The 19277-nt window shown below is 33.4% G+C and overlaps 1 protein-coding gene and 1 long non-coding RNA gene across 3 annotated transcripts in view; both read left to right on the top strand.

Annotated features, from left to right (window-relative positions):
* The window catches only part of LOC127724760 (uncharacterized), an 865500-nt gene that overhangs the window by 703434 nt on the left and 142789 nt on the right, over window positions 1-19277 (top strand). The window lies entirely within an intron of this gene.
* Window positions 1-19277, top strand: part of LOC127724697 (transcriptional enhancer factor TEF-1-like) — a 110422-nt gene that overhangs the window by 66649 nt on the left and 24496 nt on the right. For both annotated transcript variants that reach the window (XM_052231765.1, XM_052231763.1), the window contains exon 8: window positions 4310-4417. In XM_052231765.1, coding sequence (XP_052087725.1) covers window positions 4310-4417 — 108 coding nt within the window. The remainder of the gene's footprint in view (window positions 1-4309; window positions 4418-19277) is intronic.

The raw sequence follows: 19277 nt of genomic DNA, 5'->3' as shown, positions 1-19277 counted from the left end.
ATCAATATTTTTTCAAGCCCAATGAATTATTTCCATTCTAATAGGACAAAGACAGTAAAACAAATTTGGATTGAGGCATTTTTTTGCTGTTCCTGTAATTGAACACACTATTATAATATAGACATAAAAGATGAAGAAAGCTAAATTAGTGACATACTCAAACTATTAAAGGTGGTTAGGATGAAGTTAAAAAAAGATTAGGAAAAAGTATTATTGTTTGTGTTTCTGTCAGAAAAGAAGAAATTGATTTTTTTATACGACCACGGTCATATATTGGTATGACGTTGGCGTCGTCGTCGTCGTCCGAAGACACATTGGTTTTCGCACTCTAACTTTAGTTTAAGTGAATGGATCTCTTTGAAATTTTACCATAAGGTTCAATACCACAAAAGGAAGGTGGGGATTGATTTTGGGGGTTATGGTACCAACAGTTAAGGAATTAGGGGCCAAAAAGGGGCCAAAAATAAGCATTTTCTAGTTTCCAGACAATAACTGTGGAACGGTGTATGGATCTCTCTGAAATTATACTACAAGTTTCCATACCACAAAGGGATGGTTAGGATTTGCTTTGGGGGGTTATAGCTCAAACCGTTTAGGAATTAGGGGCAAAAAAGGGGAAAAACAAGGTTGTCCTGGTTAATGGACAAATACTTTAGTACAAAACATAATTTAAAGCAGTGTAAGGGAGGTAAATCAAACACATCATTGAAATTATCTCCCTTACACTGCTTTTAAATTATGTATAAAGTAATGGTTAATGAACAATTAAGATAACTTAAAACAGTGTAAGGGAGGTAATCCAAATACAAAACGTTTTGGTTACTTCCCTTACACTGCTTTTAAATTATGTTTAAAGAAATGCATATTTATAAAGGAAGACCAGTAAAAATATCTGCAAATGTTGCATCTTTACAAAAAAATCCATATGAAAGATTTGACACTGTATTTTAAATTCTATTATAAAATAGATTAAGTTAGCACTATGGTAAATTTAAATGGGTAATTATGGTTGCAAACTCCATTGGAAATTTGATTGAGATTATGACCATATCTTGAGGGAAAGAATTTTTTGGGGGAAGAGGGGGGGGGGGGGGGTAAAAAGAAATTGTGGGGGGTCAATTTTTTCTCATTTCAGATTTCAGAAATTAAAAAGAATTATTCTTCAAATATTATTTTTTTTCAAATTTCAAATATTGAAAAATTTCAAGAAGTAATCTTTAATTGCACAGTATGGCGCATCAGATTTGTATTATTTATTTGTTATGGCGAATCTAACCGTGTATTTAGATTTTTAATTTTGGGTCCAGTTTTCAAATTGGTCTACATTAAGGTCCAAAGGGTCCAAAATTGAACTTTGTTTGATTTTAACAAAAAATTGAATATATGGGGTTCTTTGATATGCTGAATCTAAACATGTATTTAGATTTTTGATTTTTGGCCCAGTTTTCAAGTTGGTCCAAATTGGGGTCCAAAATTAAACTTTGTTTGATTTCAACAAAAATTGAATATATGGGGTTCTTTGATATGCTGAATCTAACCGTGTATTTAGATTTTTTATTTGTTGGCCCGCTATTAAATTGGTTCATATTGAGGTCAAAAGGGTCCAAAATTAAACATTGTTTGATTTCATAAAAAATTGAATTATTGGGGTTCTTTGATATGCCAAATCTAACCGTGTATTTAGATTATTAATTTGGGTCCCGTTTTTTAAATTGGTCTACATTAAGGTCCAAAGGGTCCAAAATTAAACTTAGTTTGATTTTAACAAAAATTGAATTCTTGGGGTTCTTTGATATGCTGAATCTAAACATGTGTTAAGTTTTTTGATTATGGGCCCAGTTTTCAAGTTGGTCCAAGTTGGGGTCCAAAATTAAACTTTTTTTGATTTCAACAAAAATTGAATATATGGGGTTCTTTGATATGCTGAATCTAACCATGTATTTAGATTTTTTATTTGTGGGCCCCGCTATCAAATTGGTTCATTTTGAGGTCAAAAGGGTCCAAAATTAAACTTTGTTTGATTTCATCAAAAATTGAATTATTGGGGTGTTTGATATTCCAAATCTAACCGTGTATTTAGATTTTTAATTTTGGGTCCCGTTTTTTAAATTGGTCTACATTAAGGTCCAAAGGGTCCAAAATTAAACTTAGTTTGATTTTAACAAAAATTGAATTCTTGGGGTTCTTTGATATGCTGAATCTAAACATGTGTTTAGATTTTTTATTATGGGCCCAGTTTTCAAGTTTGTCCAAGTTGGGGTCCAAAATTAAACTTTGTTTGATTTCAACAAAAATTGAATATATGGGGTTCTTTGATATGCTGAATCTAACCATGTATTTAGATTTTTTATTTGTGGGCCCCGCTATCAAATTGGTTCATTTTGAGGTCAAAAGGGTCCAAAATTAAACTTTGTTTGATTTCATCAAAAATTGAATTATTGGGGTTCTTTGATATTCCAAATCTAACCGTGTATTTAGATTTTTAATTTTGGGTCCCGTTTTTTAAATTGGTCTACATTAAGGTCCAAAGGGTCCAAAATTAAACTTAGTTTGATTTTAACAAAAATTGAATTCTTGGGGTTCTTTGATATGCTGAATCTAAACATGTGTTTAGATTTTTTATTATGGGCCCAGTTTTCAAGTTTGTCCAAGTTGGGGTCCAAAATTAAACTTTGTTTGATTTCAACAAAAATTGAATATATGGGGTTCTTTGATATGCTGAATCTAACCATGTATTTTGATTTTGGACATTGGACCATAATAGGTAAATTAAAAAAATTCAAGTTCTTAGACCACATTCTTTCTGTGTCAGAAATCTATGCTGTGTCAAATATTTAATCACAATCCAAATTCAGAGCTGTATCAAGCTTTAATGTTGTGTCCATACTTGCCCCAACTGTTCAGTATCAAGCTGCGCCCAGCGAAGCATTTTAATATATCCAGTAATCACATTTCAAGATGGCACTGAGATGACTATCACATTCAGGCATTTTCCAGTTGATTTCCACATTGCATTTGTTATTCCATCACAGTCAGAGTCTTTTATTCAATGATGCCATATTTAAGATCTATATCGTTTTCATTTGTATTTATATGTACATGTATCACTACCTACATTTTTACTCAACAAATTTAATAAATCTTTAATGAAATCTTTTATTTAAGAATATGGACTTTCAACAAATTTGTATAATCTTTTGTCTATGCTTCCATGTTACTTTATATTTCCTTACAAGTTGGAAGAGCCCAAACAAATATTGATGTTGCCAATCAGCTGACATATACAATAAATTATCTCTCCTATGACCAAAGTCGCAGTATGTGAGACATAGGGATTACTATCCTGCGGCCGCGTAAACTATTTGTATAAAGCTTTATATTTCAGAAGGTAGAAGACCTGGATGCTTCATACCTTGTATGCAGATACCTTATGTCACGAAGTTTCCGTCTGTCATATGCCCATTGTCCTTGACCTCATTTTCATGGTTCAGCGACTGCTTGAAAAAAAATTTGAGTTTTTTTGTCATTTGAATTTCTCACTTATAATGAGTAAAAGGATAACCATATTTGGATATGGGTTCCTTGCAGTGTTTACATGTCCATCAGACAAGGTTCACCTGTCCTCGACCTCAATTCATGGATCATTGATCAAGGTTAAAGTTAGGTGATCAGGTCCGTTTCTCGGATACTATAAGCAGTAGGTCAACTGTATGTGGTGTGTGTAATGACTGTAAGGGGTACATGTCAGACTGGCAGGTTTCATCTGAACTTGACCTCATTTTCATGGTTCATTGGTCAATGGTAAGTTTTTGTGTTTTGGTCTGTTTCTCAAGTACTGTGAGCAATACGTCAACTATATTTGGTGTAAAGAATGATTGTAAGGTGTACATGTCTGTCTAGCCGGTGTCATCTGACCTTGACCTCATGTTCATTGTTATCTGGTCAATGTAAAGTTTTTGTGTTTTGGTCTGTTTTTCAATTACCATAAGCAATTGATCAACTATATCTGGTGTATGGAATAGTTGTAAGGTGTATATGTTTGTGTGACAGTTTTTATCTGACCTTGACCTGATTGTCATGATTCTTTAAAACTTTTTAGTTTATGTGATACTTGAATTGTAATAAAACTTTTATCTTTAAGACTTTCAACATAAAATCAAATGATCAGTAAATCAGGTGAGACATTTCAGCTTGTGCACTCTTGTATGTATTTTGCCATACAAAAAGTTAAGTCTCTGTTACTGGTATATTTTGAATTGACATGAATAAAAAAGTAAATGTTTTTTATATACTTAATGCTTATTTTTAGGCTGTAGATATTCGACAAATTTATGACAAATTTCCAGAAAAGAAAGGTGGATTGAAAGAATTGTATGATAAAGGTCCTCAATCAAGTTTTTTCTTGGTGAAGTTTTGGGTAAGAAATTAAATTTTTATTTCATTAATGATATTTTTTTTAGGAAACAGAAAAAGCAACAATTTTGGCAGTTTAAAAATATTTTGAAGAGTTTATTTGTCCCTTCAATGTCCATGTACATATGAGTTCAACAGCAGAATAGTGTTAACTGGTAATTTCTATGACCATGTGAAATAATTGAATGATAAAGGCATTATCTTGTTTAAACATATTTTATTGTTCTGAAAATAAACAAAAGGATGAGACACAAGTTTTACAACTTAGTCATTGTTAGTAATGTCTTCTGTCAGGCATTATATGTCATAGTGATTAATTTTTTAAGGTAAAGAACTAAACAATCAACTGGAACAGGTCTACAATTTTAAATTGGTCCAGCCCTAGTCAGTTAAAAAACTTTTCCTCTGAATTTAGTGGACAAATTGCAACCAAACTAAGCTGAATAATCCTATGGGTATCAAGTATAAAGTTTGTGTTTTTTGTTCCTGCCCATCAACCAACATGGCCACCATGGCTATAAATAGAACATAACAGTGAAATGAGAAAATCTGTCATGAGGAAAAATGATCTACCATCAGTCATTTCTCCTTAAAATTATCAGATTCTCCTTATAGGAGTTATTTCCCTTAAATGACAATATTTTTTATGCCCCACCTACGATCATAGAGAGTCATTATGTTTTTCGGTCTGTGCGTCCATTCGTTCGTTCGTTCGTTCGTTCATCCGTCCATTAGTCTGTCTGTCCCGCTTTAGGTTAAAGTTTTTGGTCAAGGTAGTTTTTGATGAAGTTGAAGTCCAATCAACTTGAAACTTAGTACACATGTTCCCTATGATATGATCTTTCTAATTTTAATGCCAAATAAGGGTTTTGACCCCAATTTCACATTCCACTGAAAATAGAAAATGATAGTGCGAGTGGGGCATCCGTGTACTATGGACACATTCTTGTATTTTTGTGTTTTTTGGAAGTTTCTTGAAAACTAATAGTTGGAGAGAAACTGTTGACAGTAGAAATGATCAGCAAATCAAGATCTAAGATTAAGTCAACTTAACGAATGATATTTATGTGATTTTAAGTAATATCTCAGCAGAATAAGGGTTTTTGAAAATTTATAAACTGTATATGCCTGTCTGCATTTAACAGAGGCAGATACAAAAAGGGAGAGGGGTGTGTGTGTCATCTGCTGCATGTGACACCCCTGAGGTTGGCATAAATAGTAACCATATAGAGTATAATTTAAAGTTTAATTAATATACCAATTAGTTAGTCATGAATAAGAATAAGTAAGTAGATCATTTGTTATAGTGTATCATAAATAAAATTACATATTTATAATACGATAATATTAATTATAAATTACATCCCGCCTGTTGTACCTATATGTCACTTTAAACTTAATGTTAAATTGTTGCTTGTAAAGAAGTTCCTTCCTTTTGCAGAAAAATAAATTCAAATGTATGGCGGTTTGTCTTTGATGAAGTCTTCAAATTAACAAATGTTCTTTCAGTAATAGAATTCCTGTCAGTATTCACTTATTCAAATAGCAAGTTTCTAAAATCATTATAGTAGAAAATGTTTCTCATCTTCAACTGATAAGCCATCACATAAGGTGCAGAAACGTTCATCAGTGGCCTCATTTCTAAATAGTCCTGTTTCAATGTGCAAAGGTAGTATACCACAGCGAAATTGTGCCATAACTGATCTTTCTTGTTTTTATGCCTCTGCAACTGAAAGTTGGGGAGCATATTGTTTTACCCCTTAAATAACTGAGTTTACCCTCTTTAAATAAAGAATTTATTATTATTATTATTATTATTATTACCCCTGTCCGTCTGTCCTTTTGTCTGTCCGTCCCATTATTGGTGTATAGTTATTCCAGATAAATCCTCCTACAGTTTGAATGCTAGGAAGTATTTACTTTGCTGGCTGTTTGTTCATATATTGAAGGTGTGCATGTGGTCAGGGTTTTGATTTTTGTTGAGCCTTCGACTTTTGTCGAAAAAGCGAGACATAGCGATCCTACATTCCATCGTCGGCGGAGGCAGCGTCCACAAATATTCACTCTGTGGTTAAAGTTTTTGAAATTTTAATCACTTTCTTAAACTAACCTGGATTTCTACCAAACTTGGACAGAAGCTTGTTTATGATCATAAGATAGTATCCAGTAGTAAATTTTTAAAAAAAAAATTCTGGTTTTTCCGTATTTTACTTATAAATGGACTTAGTTTTTCTGCCAGGAAACATTACATTCATTACATTTACTCTGTGGTTAAATTTTAATAACTTAAACTATCCTGGATTTGTACCAAACTTGGACAAAAGCTTGTTTATGATCAAAAGCAAGTATCTAGAAGGAAATTCTGTTAAAATTTTGTACCTGTTTTTTCGTATTTTACTTATAAATGGACTCAGTTTTTCTTCCAGTAAACATTACATACAGCTTGCAGTTAAAGTTTTTAAAACATTTATTAGATTCATAAACTATCCTGGATTTTTACCAAACTTGGACAGAAGCTTCTTACAATCAAAAGATAGTATCAAGAGGAATATTTTTATTAATTTTTTTCCTCATTTTTGTTGAGCTACGATTAACAGCAAAAGTAGGCGAGACACCGGGATCCGCGGAACCCTTACAAATTTTTATTAATATTTTCTCTTTTGGGAGATAGTTGATCTTTGTCATTTTTTGGAGTATTTACTTGCATAAGAGGTGCATAGCGTTTCCGGATAACTCCTCCTACAGTTTGAATGCTAAGAAGTTTTCACTTTGCTGGCTGTTTGTACATATATTGAAGGTGTGCATGTGGTCAGGGTTTTGATTTTTATTTAGATTTGCTCTTTTGGGAGATAGTTGAACTTTGTCATTTTTTGGAGTATTTACTTGCATAAGAGGTGCATAGTGTTTCCGGATAACTCCTCCTACAGTTTGAATGCTAGGAAGTGTTCACTTTGCTGGCTGTTTGTACATATATTGAAGGTGTGCATGTGGTCAGGGTTTTGATTTTTGTTAAGATTTGCTCTTTTGGGAGATAGTTCAACTTTGTCATTTTTAGAATATATACTTGCATCTGCTGCATGTGACACCCCTGAGGTTGGCTCTTTTGGGAGATAGTTGAACTTTGTCATTTTTATATGTGCAGTATGGGCTTTGCTCATTGTTGAAGGCCATACGGTGACCTATAGTTGTTAATTTCTGTGTCATTTGGTCTCTTGTGGAGAGTTGTCTCATTGGCAATCATACCACATCTTTTTTTTTATAATGCATAAGAGGTGCATAGCGTTTCCGGATAACTCCTCCTACAGTGAACCATAGACCTATGTGCTCCCATGCTCAACTTTGTGTATTTTAAAATAACACTTTGCATCAGCGGGGGCATCATTTGTGTCTCCCAGACACAATAATATCTCAAAGAAAGTCCTACCTTGACTTTGTTATAATACAGTTACTTCAGAGTGGAGTGCGGGGGCATCACTTTGTCTAGTTTGAGATTCATTTTGACATAAAGTTCAGTATTGTACTTATGTTGAATCGTAATTTTGGGAGAGTAGTGATTTTACCAGTCCAATTGTTTTCACAATATTCCATAAGTTTCGAATTAAATAATACCGGTACAATATTAAAATTGAGAATGGAAATGGGAATGTGACGAAGAGACAACAACCCGACCAAAGAGCAGAAAACAGCCCAAGGCCACCAATGGGTCTTCAACAGAGGGAGAAAATCCCACTTCAGCTGGCCGCTAAACAAAAATCTGTACTAGTTCATTGAAAATGGACGTCAGACTAAACTCCGAAACATATAAATGAACTAAAATTTAAAAAAAACATACAAGACTCACTAAGGCCAGAGGCTCCTGACTTGGGACAGGTGCAAAAATGCGGTGGGGTTAAACATGTTTTGGGAGATCTCAACCCTCCCCCTATACCTCTAGCCAATAGGATAAACAAACACACAGCAATACGCACAGTAAAATTCAGTTTAAAAGACGTCCGAGTCTGATGTCAGAATAGGTATCAGAAGAAACTAAGCAAAATGACAATGATACATAAATTAACAAAGGACTACTAGCAGTAACTGACATGCCAGCTCCAGACCTCAATTAAACTGATTGAAAGATTATGTCTTCATCATATGAAAATCAATACCGGTACAATATTGCATACCTTTACATTTTTATCGCAACTGTCCATGTCCACTTTGTGTGAAAATGTCCTTTATCTGAGAGTTCCACTGTCCTGAATTGTTATAGTTCCAAAGAAATATTTTTATGCCCCCGCCATAGCGGAGGGGGCATTAAGTTTTACCCTTGTCCGTCTGTACGTATGTCCGTACGTCCCAAAGTTGGTTTCCGTTCTCTAACTTTAGTTTGCCTCAACCAAATGCTATGAAACTTATACACAATGCTTATTACCACAAAATACAGATCAAGTTTGAATTATGGTGGTGTCACTTTAACAGTTCTAGAGTTATGTCCCTTTACAAAGGGAAAAATTTATGAAACTTATACACAATACTTATTACCACAAAACTCAGATCAAGTTCAAATTTTGGTAGAGTCACTTTAACCGTTCTTCAGTTAGTCTGTTTATAATTTTATATGATATGCAAGCTGGGGCATCATCTGTGTCCTATGGACACATTCCACATTTATTTTAGTAAATCTATCATTGTCCATTTCAACAAGGCGTTTCCCTCTTCTTCAGGGATTTCAATAGAAGCATGGAAAACAGTGGGCTACTTTGCCCCAAAGTAAATTGTTGAAAATCACAAAAAAATGTTTTAGAGAGAGATCGATATGTTCACAATAGTTTTATTTTTAACCTTGTTGTGTTTAAGTTAAACTTCCTTGTTGAGCATTTGTATATGTGTGAACAGGATCGCAATAGTAGTTACCAATTATTGTCATTCCAAGTATTGTTCATAAGACAAAACCCTATTGGCCGATCGCCAAGTCTTTATTTTTTACCGGACTACGATTGGTTCACTTATTTTAGCATATCATGGCAAAATGTAGATATGCAACATTACCCATTGGGTACAAAAATTACAGAAACAAGGTGACTAATAAAAAAAAGTGGAGAAAAGGGGGTCATGACAGCTAAGATAAGAAAAATAGAATATTGCCACATCAGTGAGTAACCCATAACAATATACCCTATATGGATATTGCTTCACAGTTAATGGAGGAACTGTTTTCTTTTTGTAGTATGTTAAAAACTGAAATGATAATCATGAGGATCAGTTAAATGAGGATTAGCTATGAGATATAAAAAAAATTAAAATTTGATTTTTTTTTTGGTCTGGCCTGTGACGAAAGTCACAGTATGCGCGACATAGGTATTACTTTTCGGCAGCCTCGGTGTAAACTATTTATATAAAGCTTTATATTTCAGAAGGTAGAAGACCTGGATGCTTCATACCTTGTATGTGTAACAGCCACTATGTTTAGTTAGTTACTTTGTTCCGGCGGAACTTTTCAACTAGTTGTTTTATTCCGAGTGCAGTCAAAAAGTTCTGGAAAAAAGTAGCTAGTTGAAAAGTCCCGCCGGGAACAATGTAGCTTGTTGAATAGTTCTGGCGGGACAGAACAACTAGTTACATCGTTCCAAATATACCATATTTCGTCCTTTTTGTAGAAAGAGTGGGAAGAATGAGTATCAGTATATATAAGAGCAAATCATTAATTTACAAGAATACCCAACGCACTGAAAGGGGTTTCTTTGGGGACAAATATGCAAAATTTAAGTTGTATTTCATAGCTCACATAAAACGGAATAAGTTGCATTATCATGCAAATTTAGTATTCATAGTACCCTCAAGAGAGGGAAGAATACCCCCCTCCTCACATGGTTCTTTGCATCAATTCTTCAAATGGAACTTTGTGACTGGTTGATAAGTTCCGTTGGAACTTTTGGGCTAGTTCGTTAGTTCCGGTTTTGACTAATTCGGCAAAAAGGAACTTTCTGACTAGTTGATATGTTCCGTTGGAACTTTTCAACTAGTCACTTTGTTCCGGTGGAACTTTTAAACCAGAGGAAGAACAAAGTAACTAGTCAATAAGTTCCTCTGGAACTTTTCGGCTAGTTAGTCCTTTCGGCCCGGAACTTTCCAACGTCGGAACAAAAGAGCATTTACATATGCAGATACCTTGTGTTACGAAGTTACCGTATGTCATATGCCTATTGTCCTTGACCTCATTTTCATGGTTCAGTGACTGCTTGAACAAAAATTACAGTTTTTTTGTCATGTGAATTTCCCACGTATTATACTATATTTGGTATATGGGTTCCTTGCAACGTCTACATTTCTGCCAGACAGGGTTAACCTGACCTCGACCTCAATTCATGGATCAAGGTTAAAAAGATACTACAAGCAGCAGGTCAACTTATGTGGTGGATGGAATGTAAGGGGTACATGTCAGACTGGCAGGTTTCATCTGAACTTGACCTCATTTTCATGGTTCATTGGTCATTGTTAATTTTTTGTGTTTTGGTCTGTTTTTCAAATACTGTAAGCAATAGGTCAACTATATTTGGTGTATGGAATGATTGTATTAGGTGTACACGTCTGTCTAGCTTGTGTCATCTGACCTTGACCTCATTTTAATGGTTCATTGGTCAATGTTAAGTTTTTGTGTTTTGGTCTGTTTTTCAAGTACTAATAGCAATAGGTCAACTATAATTTGTGTATGGAATGATTGTAAGGTGTACATGTCTGTCTAGCCAGTATCATCTGACCTTGACTTCATTTTCATGGTTCATTAGTCAATGTTAAGTTTTTGTGTTTTGGTCTGTTATTCAATTACCATAAGCAATGGGTCAACTATATTTGGTGTATGGAATCATTGTAAGGTGTACATGTCTGTGTGACAGTTTTTATCTGACCCTAATCTCACTGTCATGGATCTTTAAAAATGTTAAGTTTATGTGATACTAGTAGTAAAACCTTTATCTTTAAGACTTTCAACATAAAATCAATGGTCAGTAAAACAGGAGAGACATTTCAGCGTGTGCACTCTTGTTTAATCATTACTGAAAGTGAAATAGTGAAATAAATAATTCGCTTTTAGCAGCCAGTTTGGTTCAATTTTGTCAAAATAAGCTAAGAAATATTGCTGATGAATTATTCACTTGTATTAAAGTGAATAATTCGACCTGATTGAATCTGTATTCATGTGACCTTTTATTTAACTCCTTAGCTAGAGATTGGTTTTGCATAAACTAGGCGTGTTCATCTTTTTAATTGTAGTTTGTATTCTACAAAATCGAAGGCTTTTTGCAGATCCACAAAGGTAGCAAATGTTGATCATCAACAAATAATCTGTTATCTTCTAAATACTGTTGCACTCTACCGTTCATAGAACTGTAACATTTGGCAATTACCAATAGTAAAATGATTCCTCTGTAATTCAATGGAATTGTCGGGTCAATAGCAGAACCTTTCGGAATTGGTCGAATAAGTGCTTTCCTCCATAACGATGGAATTTTTCCTGTGTCGAAGCATAACTGAAATAACACTTGTAATAGCTTAATAATTGGTTAATTTTTTTAGCTCTTCATTATAAATTCCATCTATTCCAGGAGCTTTTTTGTCTTTTAAATGTAAAGTAACCTTTTGTATTTTGTCTAGTTCAATGTTTTGATACAGTATATCATTTGATTTATACAATGGATCAAGCATGTTATCTTCCAAAAGGCGTTTGTGTAGTAATGCATTTTCATAAAATTCATCATTGTAATCGTTCATTGTTGTTCATGTACAAGTTTACAAATTCGGATTTCCCAACTTTATTAAGTTCTTCGATATTCAAAGTTTCTATTTAATTCATGAAATCATTAACGTTTATCAAATTTTATTTTAGCCATAACAATTTTGACTCTTGTCTCTCCTTTCCTGTTAGTGGTTTTAGATTTCCTTATGAAATACAAATGTCTTCTTTTAGAGAACCACTAAATGGAATGAAATAAAACATGGCATGAATGTTCCTTATGAGGTGCTGACCAAGTGTTGAAACTTTTAAGGTGATCAATCACCCAAGATGGCCGCCAGCAGGGACTTAATTTAACATAGGATCCTATAGGTAATACATACAAATGTTTTCTTTTAGAGAACCACTGAATGGAATGAAACCAAACATGGCAGGAATGTTCATAATGAGGTGCTGGCCAAGTGTTGTTACTTTGTAGCCAATCAATCATCTAAGATGGCTGCCAGCGGGGAACTTAGTTTAACAAAGGACCCCATGTGAAATACATACAAAAGTCTTCTTTTGAAGAACCACTGAATGGAATGAATGTTCATAATGAGGTGCTGGCCAAGTGTTGTTATTTTGTAGCCAATCAATCATCCAAGATGGCTGCCAGCGGGGAACTTAGTTTAACAAAGGACCCTATGGGAAATACATACAGAAGTCTTCTTTTGAAGAACCACTGAATGGAATGAAACCAAACATAGCATGAATGTTCCTTATGAGGTGCTGACCAAGTGTTGAAACTTTGTAGCAAATCCATCAACCAAGATGGCTGCCAACAGGGGAGTTAGTTTAACAAAGGATGGGAAATATATACAAATGTCTACTTCTAGAAAACCACTTAATGGATTGAAACCAAACATGGTATGAATGTTTCTTTTGAGGTGCTGACCAAGTGTTGTTACTTTGTAGCTGATTATTCATCCAAGATGGCTGCCAGCAGGGGGAGTAAGTTAAACATATAGGACCCTATGGGAAATACAAAAAAATGTTTTCTTCTAGAGAACCACTTAATAGAATGAAACCAAACATGGAGTGAATGTTCCTAATGAGGTGCTGACCAAGTGTTTTTACTTTGTAGACGAACCATCATCCAAGATGGCCACTAGCAGGGGACTTAGTTTAACATAAGACCCTATGGGAAATACATACAAATGCTTCTTCTAGAGGAGCACTGAATGGAATGAAACCAAACATGGCATAAATGTTCCTTATGAGGTGCTGATGAAGACCTTAATACATGTATCTTTATAGATTGAGATATACTGTAAACTGCAAAAATATCAAGAAAAGAAGACCTATACATAAGTCCACATGAGCAAAATTGTCAATTGACATCTTGTTGGAGTTATTGTCCTTATAAAGTCATTTTCTACAATTTAAATAAATTTATTGGTAATTTCTGTAAACTTAAAAAAATCTTCTGCTTTTGATTAAATTACGGAGCCAATATTTAACCAAATTTGGCCTCAATCATTATTAGGGTATCTGTTATGATTTTAGTCTATTTTTACATGATTTGCAAAACCAAAGTAGAATCAGGTGAGCGACACAGGCTCTTGAGAGCCTCTAGTTTAATATATTCATCACTAATTCGGCCCTTGGGGAATCTACTCAGCTAAAAAATTTAAATGTTTGCTCCATGCCTAAACCAAGAGCCTATGTGCATACTGAAAAGTAGCAAAGTATAGACCCCTGGCTTGACATCACACAAATCCAATTGGAACGATGGTTCCAAAAAAAATGCCTAAGGCTATCAGGAAGCCTATGAGGCTATATTGTAAATATACCGCAATTACAGAAATGAATACATGTATTGAAAACCAATCATCTTGAAACTTAAACATAAAAATCTCTTAACCAATTGAAGTATTCCATCTCCTGTATAAATAGTAGACCAATCCTCAATTAAACCTTGAAATAAACCCTTCTGATTTTATAATGTCTGGTTCTGTTGTATTTGATAAACCAGTTGCCAAGTTTATACTGATACTGCTTTAATGTATTAAGAGTAGTCTATTCACATATTGCTTTCTCACTAATGTATACCCACATCTCTTTGTTCATATGTATGGATCTATAACCTTGATTGAATATATAGTAAACCAACAATAAATAAGATAAATGAAAATATTTATTTCTAGCTAAACATGTTTAATCTAACAACTAATGTATATACAAAACTAATTACAACTTGGAAAAACTGGGGACAAACAGCTGTTTGACAATTTGAAATTAAAATTGAGTTGTCCCCCTTTTCATATCAATATAAAAATTAAAACTTGGGGAGGGGGGGGATAAGATACAAAAGCTAATGTGTGGAATTTGTATAGAACCGGCCAAATACAGGTTCAAAGCAGCTGTAGCCCCCAAGTTAAATGGGGAACCTTTGTTGCCAGTACAAATTAAACCTTAAGCTGAATTTAAGTCTGTCTCGACTAATTGTTTTGGAGCATCCTTAAAAACATTAGGGGAAGTATGACTGTATCTTGTGTAGCAATCTGAAGACCATCTACCAAGTGTTTGAATTAAATGATCTTCAAGACGGGCTTCATGGGCAGAAGTAGCAGCACAGATTCAAAAAGAATGTCAATTGTATGATTTGCTAGATAAGCCTAACTTGTCTAGTAAACTTGACATGTGAAATTTTCTATTTAAAGGTTTTCTATCTTCAGAAATTAAAAAGGAATCGGTATTAGGTGAATACAAAGACTGCCTCAACTCATTGTATTTCAATATAGACAAAACAGGACATATAACATAACCTGTTATCACCACAAAAAAGACAATGATTAAACAACAGAATGTCTTGATCAGCTATCATAAAGTACACCACAGCTCTTTTATTGGTTGTTTAATAACTTTGATATATACTGACAGAATGTTGTAAAATTGGACTGAAAAGCTGATGCTCCAACATTTTCGTAATTATATCCCTGCTTTAAAAAAGTGGGGGTATACTGTTTTACCTCTGTCTGTCCGTCCATCCATCCGTCCGTCCATCCATCCATCCGTCAGTCCATCAGTCCGTCCATCCTTCCCATGAAATTTTTTTTCGTCACATCTTTCTCAGGAACTACAATACAAGGATTTCTGAAATTTGGTTTCAGGGTTTATATAAGTCAGCTATACCGTGTGGTGCGTTTTCAGATTGATCACTCAACAACTTCCTGTTTACCGAACACTTACATCATTTTACACAATACATCCAAGTTGAAAATTTTCGTCACATTTTTCTCAGGAACTACATTACAAGGATTTCTGAAGTTTGGTTTCAGTGTTTATATAAGTCAGCTATTCTGTGTGATGTGTTTTCAGATTCATCACTCAACAACTTCCTATTTACTGTCAAGTATTTGGGCTGGGGGTATCATCAGTGAGCAGTAGCTTGCAGTTTCACTTGTTTATTTTGAACTAATTCCCATTTTAAAAGTTACAATTGATGAGTACTAAAGGAAATATTAACTTGGTAGTTGTCTTATGTTTAATTCTTGAGTCATCATTATAAATTGCAGCAGTATTTGGTTGAAAAAAAAGGATTTTATAAATTATATGAATTACTCTTCAACATATTAAAATTTTATTTTCAAGATCTCATTGTCACTGAAAATATTTTATAACTATACAGTAAAATGAGATGGAATAAATAAGATGCTATGTAAGGTAAATTACCATTTATTATAGATCAGGTGTATTTTGATTGCCTGAAACAATATATAATTCATAGATATTTTACTGCATTTATAAAATTAAATTGTGAATAGCTAAAGAAAATTTACAGACCAAACAGCCTATTCAGTTCTACCAGGGATTTTTCCTTAAAATTTTATCACTGTAACAACCTCAGTTTCGTGTTTTTCCCTATATGAACATTATTTGGTTGTTATTTATTTAAATTTCAAATACTCCATTCCAATAATATTGAACCTAAAAGCATAATTCTTTTTTTACATGTTAAACAGTAGATTTGTATCTATCAATTAAATATTTTAGATTTAAAATGGTTGGTTTTTTTTATCTTAAAAAATTATGATTTATTTCATTCCCATCAAAAATAATATGTAAGAAGTAAAATTGTTTCCAGAATTAAAAAATATCTACCAGTGAGTTCTTCATTAAAATTTTAAGAAGGAAAGTGCTTTGTGCACTCTTTCAAATAAAGCCCCAAGAAGTATATGGGTCATTTTCAAAAAATGTCGAATTTTGAAATTTTGAAATTGATTTAAAGTTACTTATGCAAACATCCCTCGTCACAAGCAAATCAAAACAAACAGTTCTTATAGAACAACATATAAAAAGATGCAATCTTGATAATGTCATACAAGAATATATTGAAACATTTTTTGATAGGTGGTGCAATATTTTGTCTCTCCTGTACCATGTTCAAAAGAAATTTCGGGTTATTTAGAAAAGGTTTCGATAAAATTTTAAGCTTGTTTTTCGTAGCCAATAAGATGGTTTTCAAGAGTAAAAACTTCTATATATATTCATTCTGTGAAATTATAGATATTTGGCAATTTTCCATGTTGTACTGAAAAATGCCTATAAAAATTGGTTTTCAAAGGTTATAAAAATAACCACCAGTAATCCAAGTCTAAGGTAGCAATTCATAATGTTCAGCATTTTTTCTCTCTTTCAAATAAACCCAACATCAAGTAAATCCCTCACACGTTGGTTTACTTTTTTCTTTATTTTATTGGTAACAGGAACGTACGTTAATGATATATCACTATATTAAGTTCTATCCTGTTACCTTTTTGTCTACCGATAGCAGTATTGCACATGCAAATGCTAAATTGCGAAGATTAAGGCGTTATAACCTTTAGATGAGTTCAAACAACGAAACATTTCATTATGTGTGCAACTATATGTTATTATAAACTTTTTAAAGACGTTTCTGTCTACTATTGTCTATCCTGTTACTGTAACCATAGCAACCATAGTAACAGGATAGACAAATATCTTCATTTTTGAATGCTGTTGTGAAATAACTACTCCGTTATGATGAAGTGATATTGTTTTTCTGTTGTGATTTTGGTTTCCAACACGTCATTGCACTTTTTGCAAGTATAATATTGGTGTAATTAATCAATATGTTGGTAACAGCATAGACATGAAAAAAAAGTACCCACTATTTTTTTTCGCTAAATATCTTGAAATTTCTTTTCTCTACACTGTTATACAAGAAATGTGCTGTGTTAAATGTTTAGGTTACTTTGCGCTTTTGAAATAAACACTGATCAGTTCAATATTCATAGGGGGGGAAAATTTAACGGCTGATTTAAGTAGCGGTAACAGGATGGACATGAACTTCATGTACGCTGATTGAATTTAGTTTGTAGAAAAAATGTTACATATGGGCAATAATTTGGTATTCGGCCTTTGGTTTCTTTTTGTATCTTTTTTTTTAAGTTCTAAAACTTTAACTTTTATTCTGTGGGTTGTGTTGGTGTGAGAATAGTATTAATGGAACAAGTGGGTTTTTCCAGCAAAAATTAATCCATTGTGATTCACCGTTTTCGTGACAGGAAACCAAACAGGAAACAAAACTTTATTTTCTTTATTTTGCACAATTTATTTCAAAAGACATAAATGAACACAATTAGTAGTGTTACTTGCTTCATGTTAATATTTAAAATCTATTTTCAATGTTAAATTAAGGTTTTTTTTAAATGCGACAGGAAACCATAAGAAACCGAAAGCATTTTTTTTAGTTTTATTTTATTGGAAAATCAGCTTAAAATAATCTGAACAGTAAACTTTTTCTTGATAATGTTACTTATAACTTTGGTTTTTAAATTTAGGACTGTTATTGATAATTTTTTTCCAGTAGACAATAAAAACTATGAGAATATAGAAACAAGGGTGTCACTAAAATAAATTATTTTTTGGGCGCCAAATGATTTTGACTACCAATATATTTTCTCTTGCTTTTTGTTATAATTCTTATACACTTTTATATGTAGCACATGTGCCTACTAACCCTTAGAAACCCAATGCAGTGTGCTAGCTAGCTCTGTAACACAATTGTATTGTTTACACTTTGTGCGTATGCGTCACTAACCAGAAAATTCAAGCACTGTATAAACTGGGAGATCTAGCTAGTGCTACTTATCTTATATAATGTACTTTTCTATAAAGGGCTGTTCCAGAACTGAATGTATGGGGGTGTTGGGAGGCACTTTCTCAGCTCTCACTTTTGATTCAATTGGAAAGATGCAGGACATTTTAAATTTCTAAATTTTATTGAACACAAAACAAAAAGCGTGATCCAACAAACATATTAATGTTTGGAACATCCAATATGTTAGTGATAAAATAAAATTGAGAATGGAAATGGGGAATATTTCAAAGAGACAACAACCCGACCAAAGAACAGACAACAGCCAAAGTCCACCAATGCGTCTTCAATGCAGCGAGAAAATCCCGCACCCAGAGGTGGTCCTCAGCTGGCCCCTAAATAAAATTGTGTGCTAGTTCAGTGAAAATGGATGTCACACTAAACTCCAAAACATATAAATGAACTAAAATTAAAAAACATACAAGACTAACAAAAGCCAGAGGCTCCTGACTTGGGACAGGCGCAAAAATGCAGCAGGGTTAAACATGTTTTGTGAGATCTCAACCCTCCCCCTATACCTCAAGTCAACGTAGAAAAAAGAAACACATAGCAATACGCACAGTAAAACTCAGTTTAAAAGAAGTCCGAGTCCAATGTCAGAATAGGTAATAAAAGAAACTAAGCAAAATGACAATATTTTTAATGATACATAAATGAACAAAGGACTACTAGCAGTTACTGACATGCCAGCTCCAAACCTCAATTAAACTGATTGAAAGATTAGGTCTTCATATGAAAATCAAGTACAATCCCTCCCATTAGGGGTTTTGTATCATACCATCATAAAATATATGAGAAGAACATAACCTGTATCATGCCAACAACTGGTTTTAGAATAAATGTCTTTATTTCCGATGCAAAGACCCTATGATTGAATCAATATTTATACCAAAATATGCCATCCTTAATGATTTTGATGTCCATTTTATCCACAGTATAAGTAGTATCTTGTAACATCCACCCTGTCCCTTGCTTTTTGTAAAATTGCAT

Source organism: Mytilus californianus, unplaced genomic scaffold, assembly GCF_021869535.1.
Source record: "Mytilus californianus isolate M0D057914Y unplaced genomic scaffold, xbMytCali1.0.p SCAF_14, whole genome shotgun sequence".
NCBI lineage: Eukaryota > Metazoa > Mollusca > Bivalvia > Mytilida > Mytilidae > Mytilus > Mytilus californianus.
The sequence above is the reverse complement of the archived record's forward strand: the minus strand, read 5'-3'. Positions and strand labels throughout refer to the sequence as shown.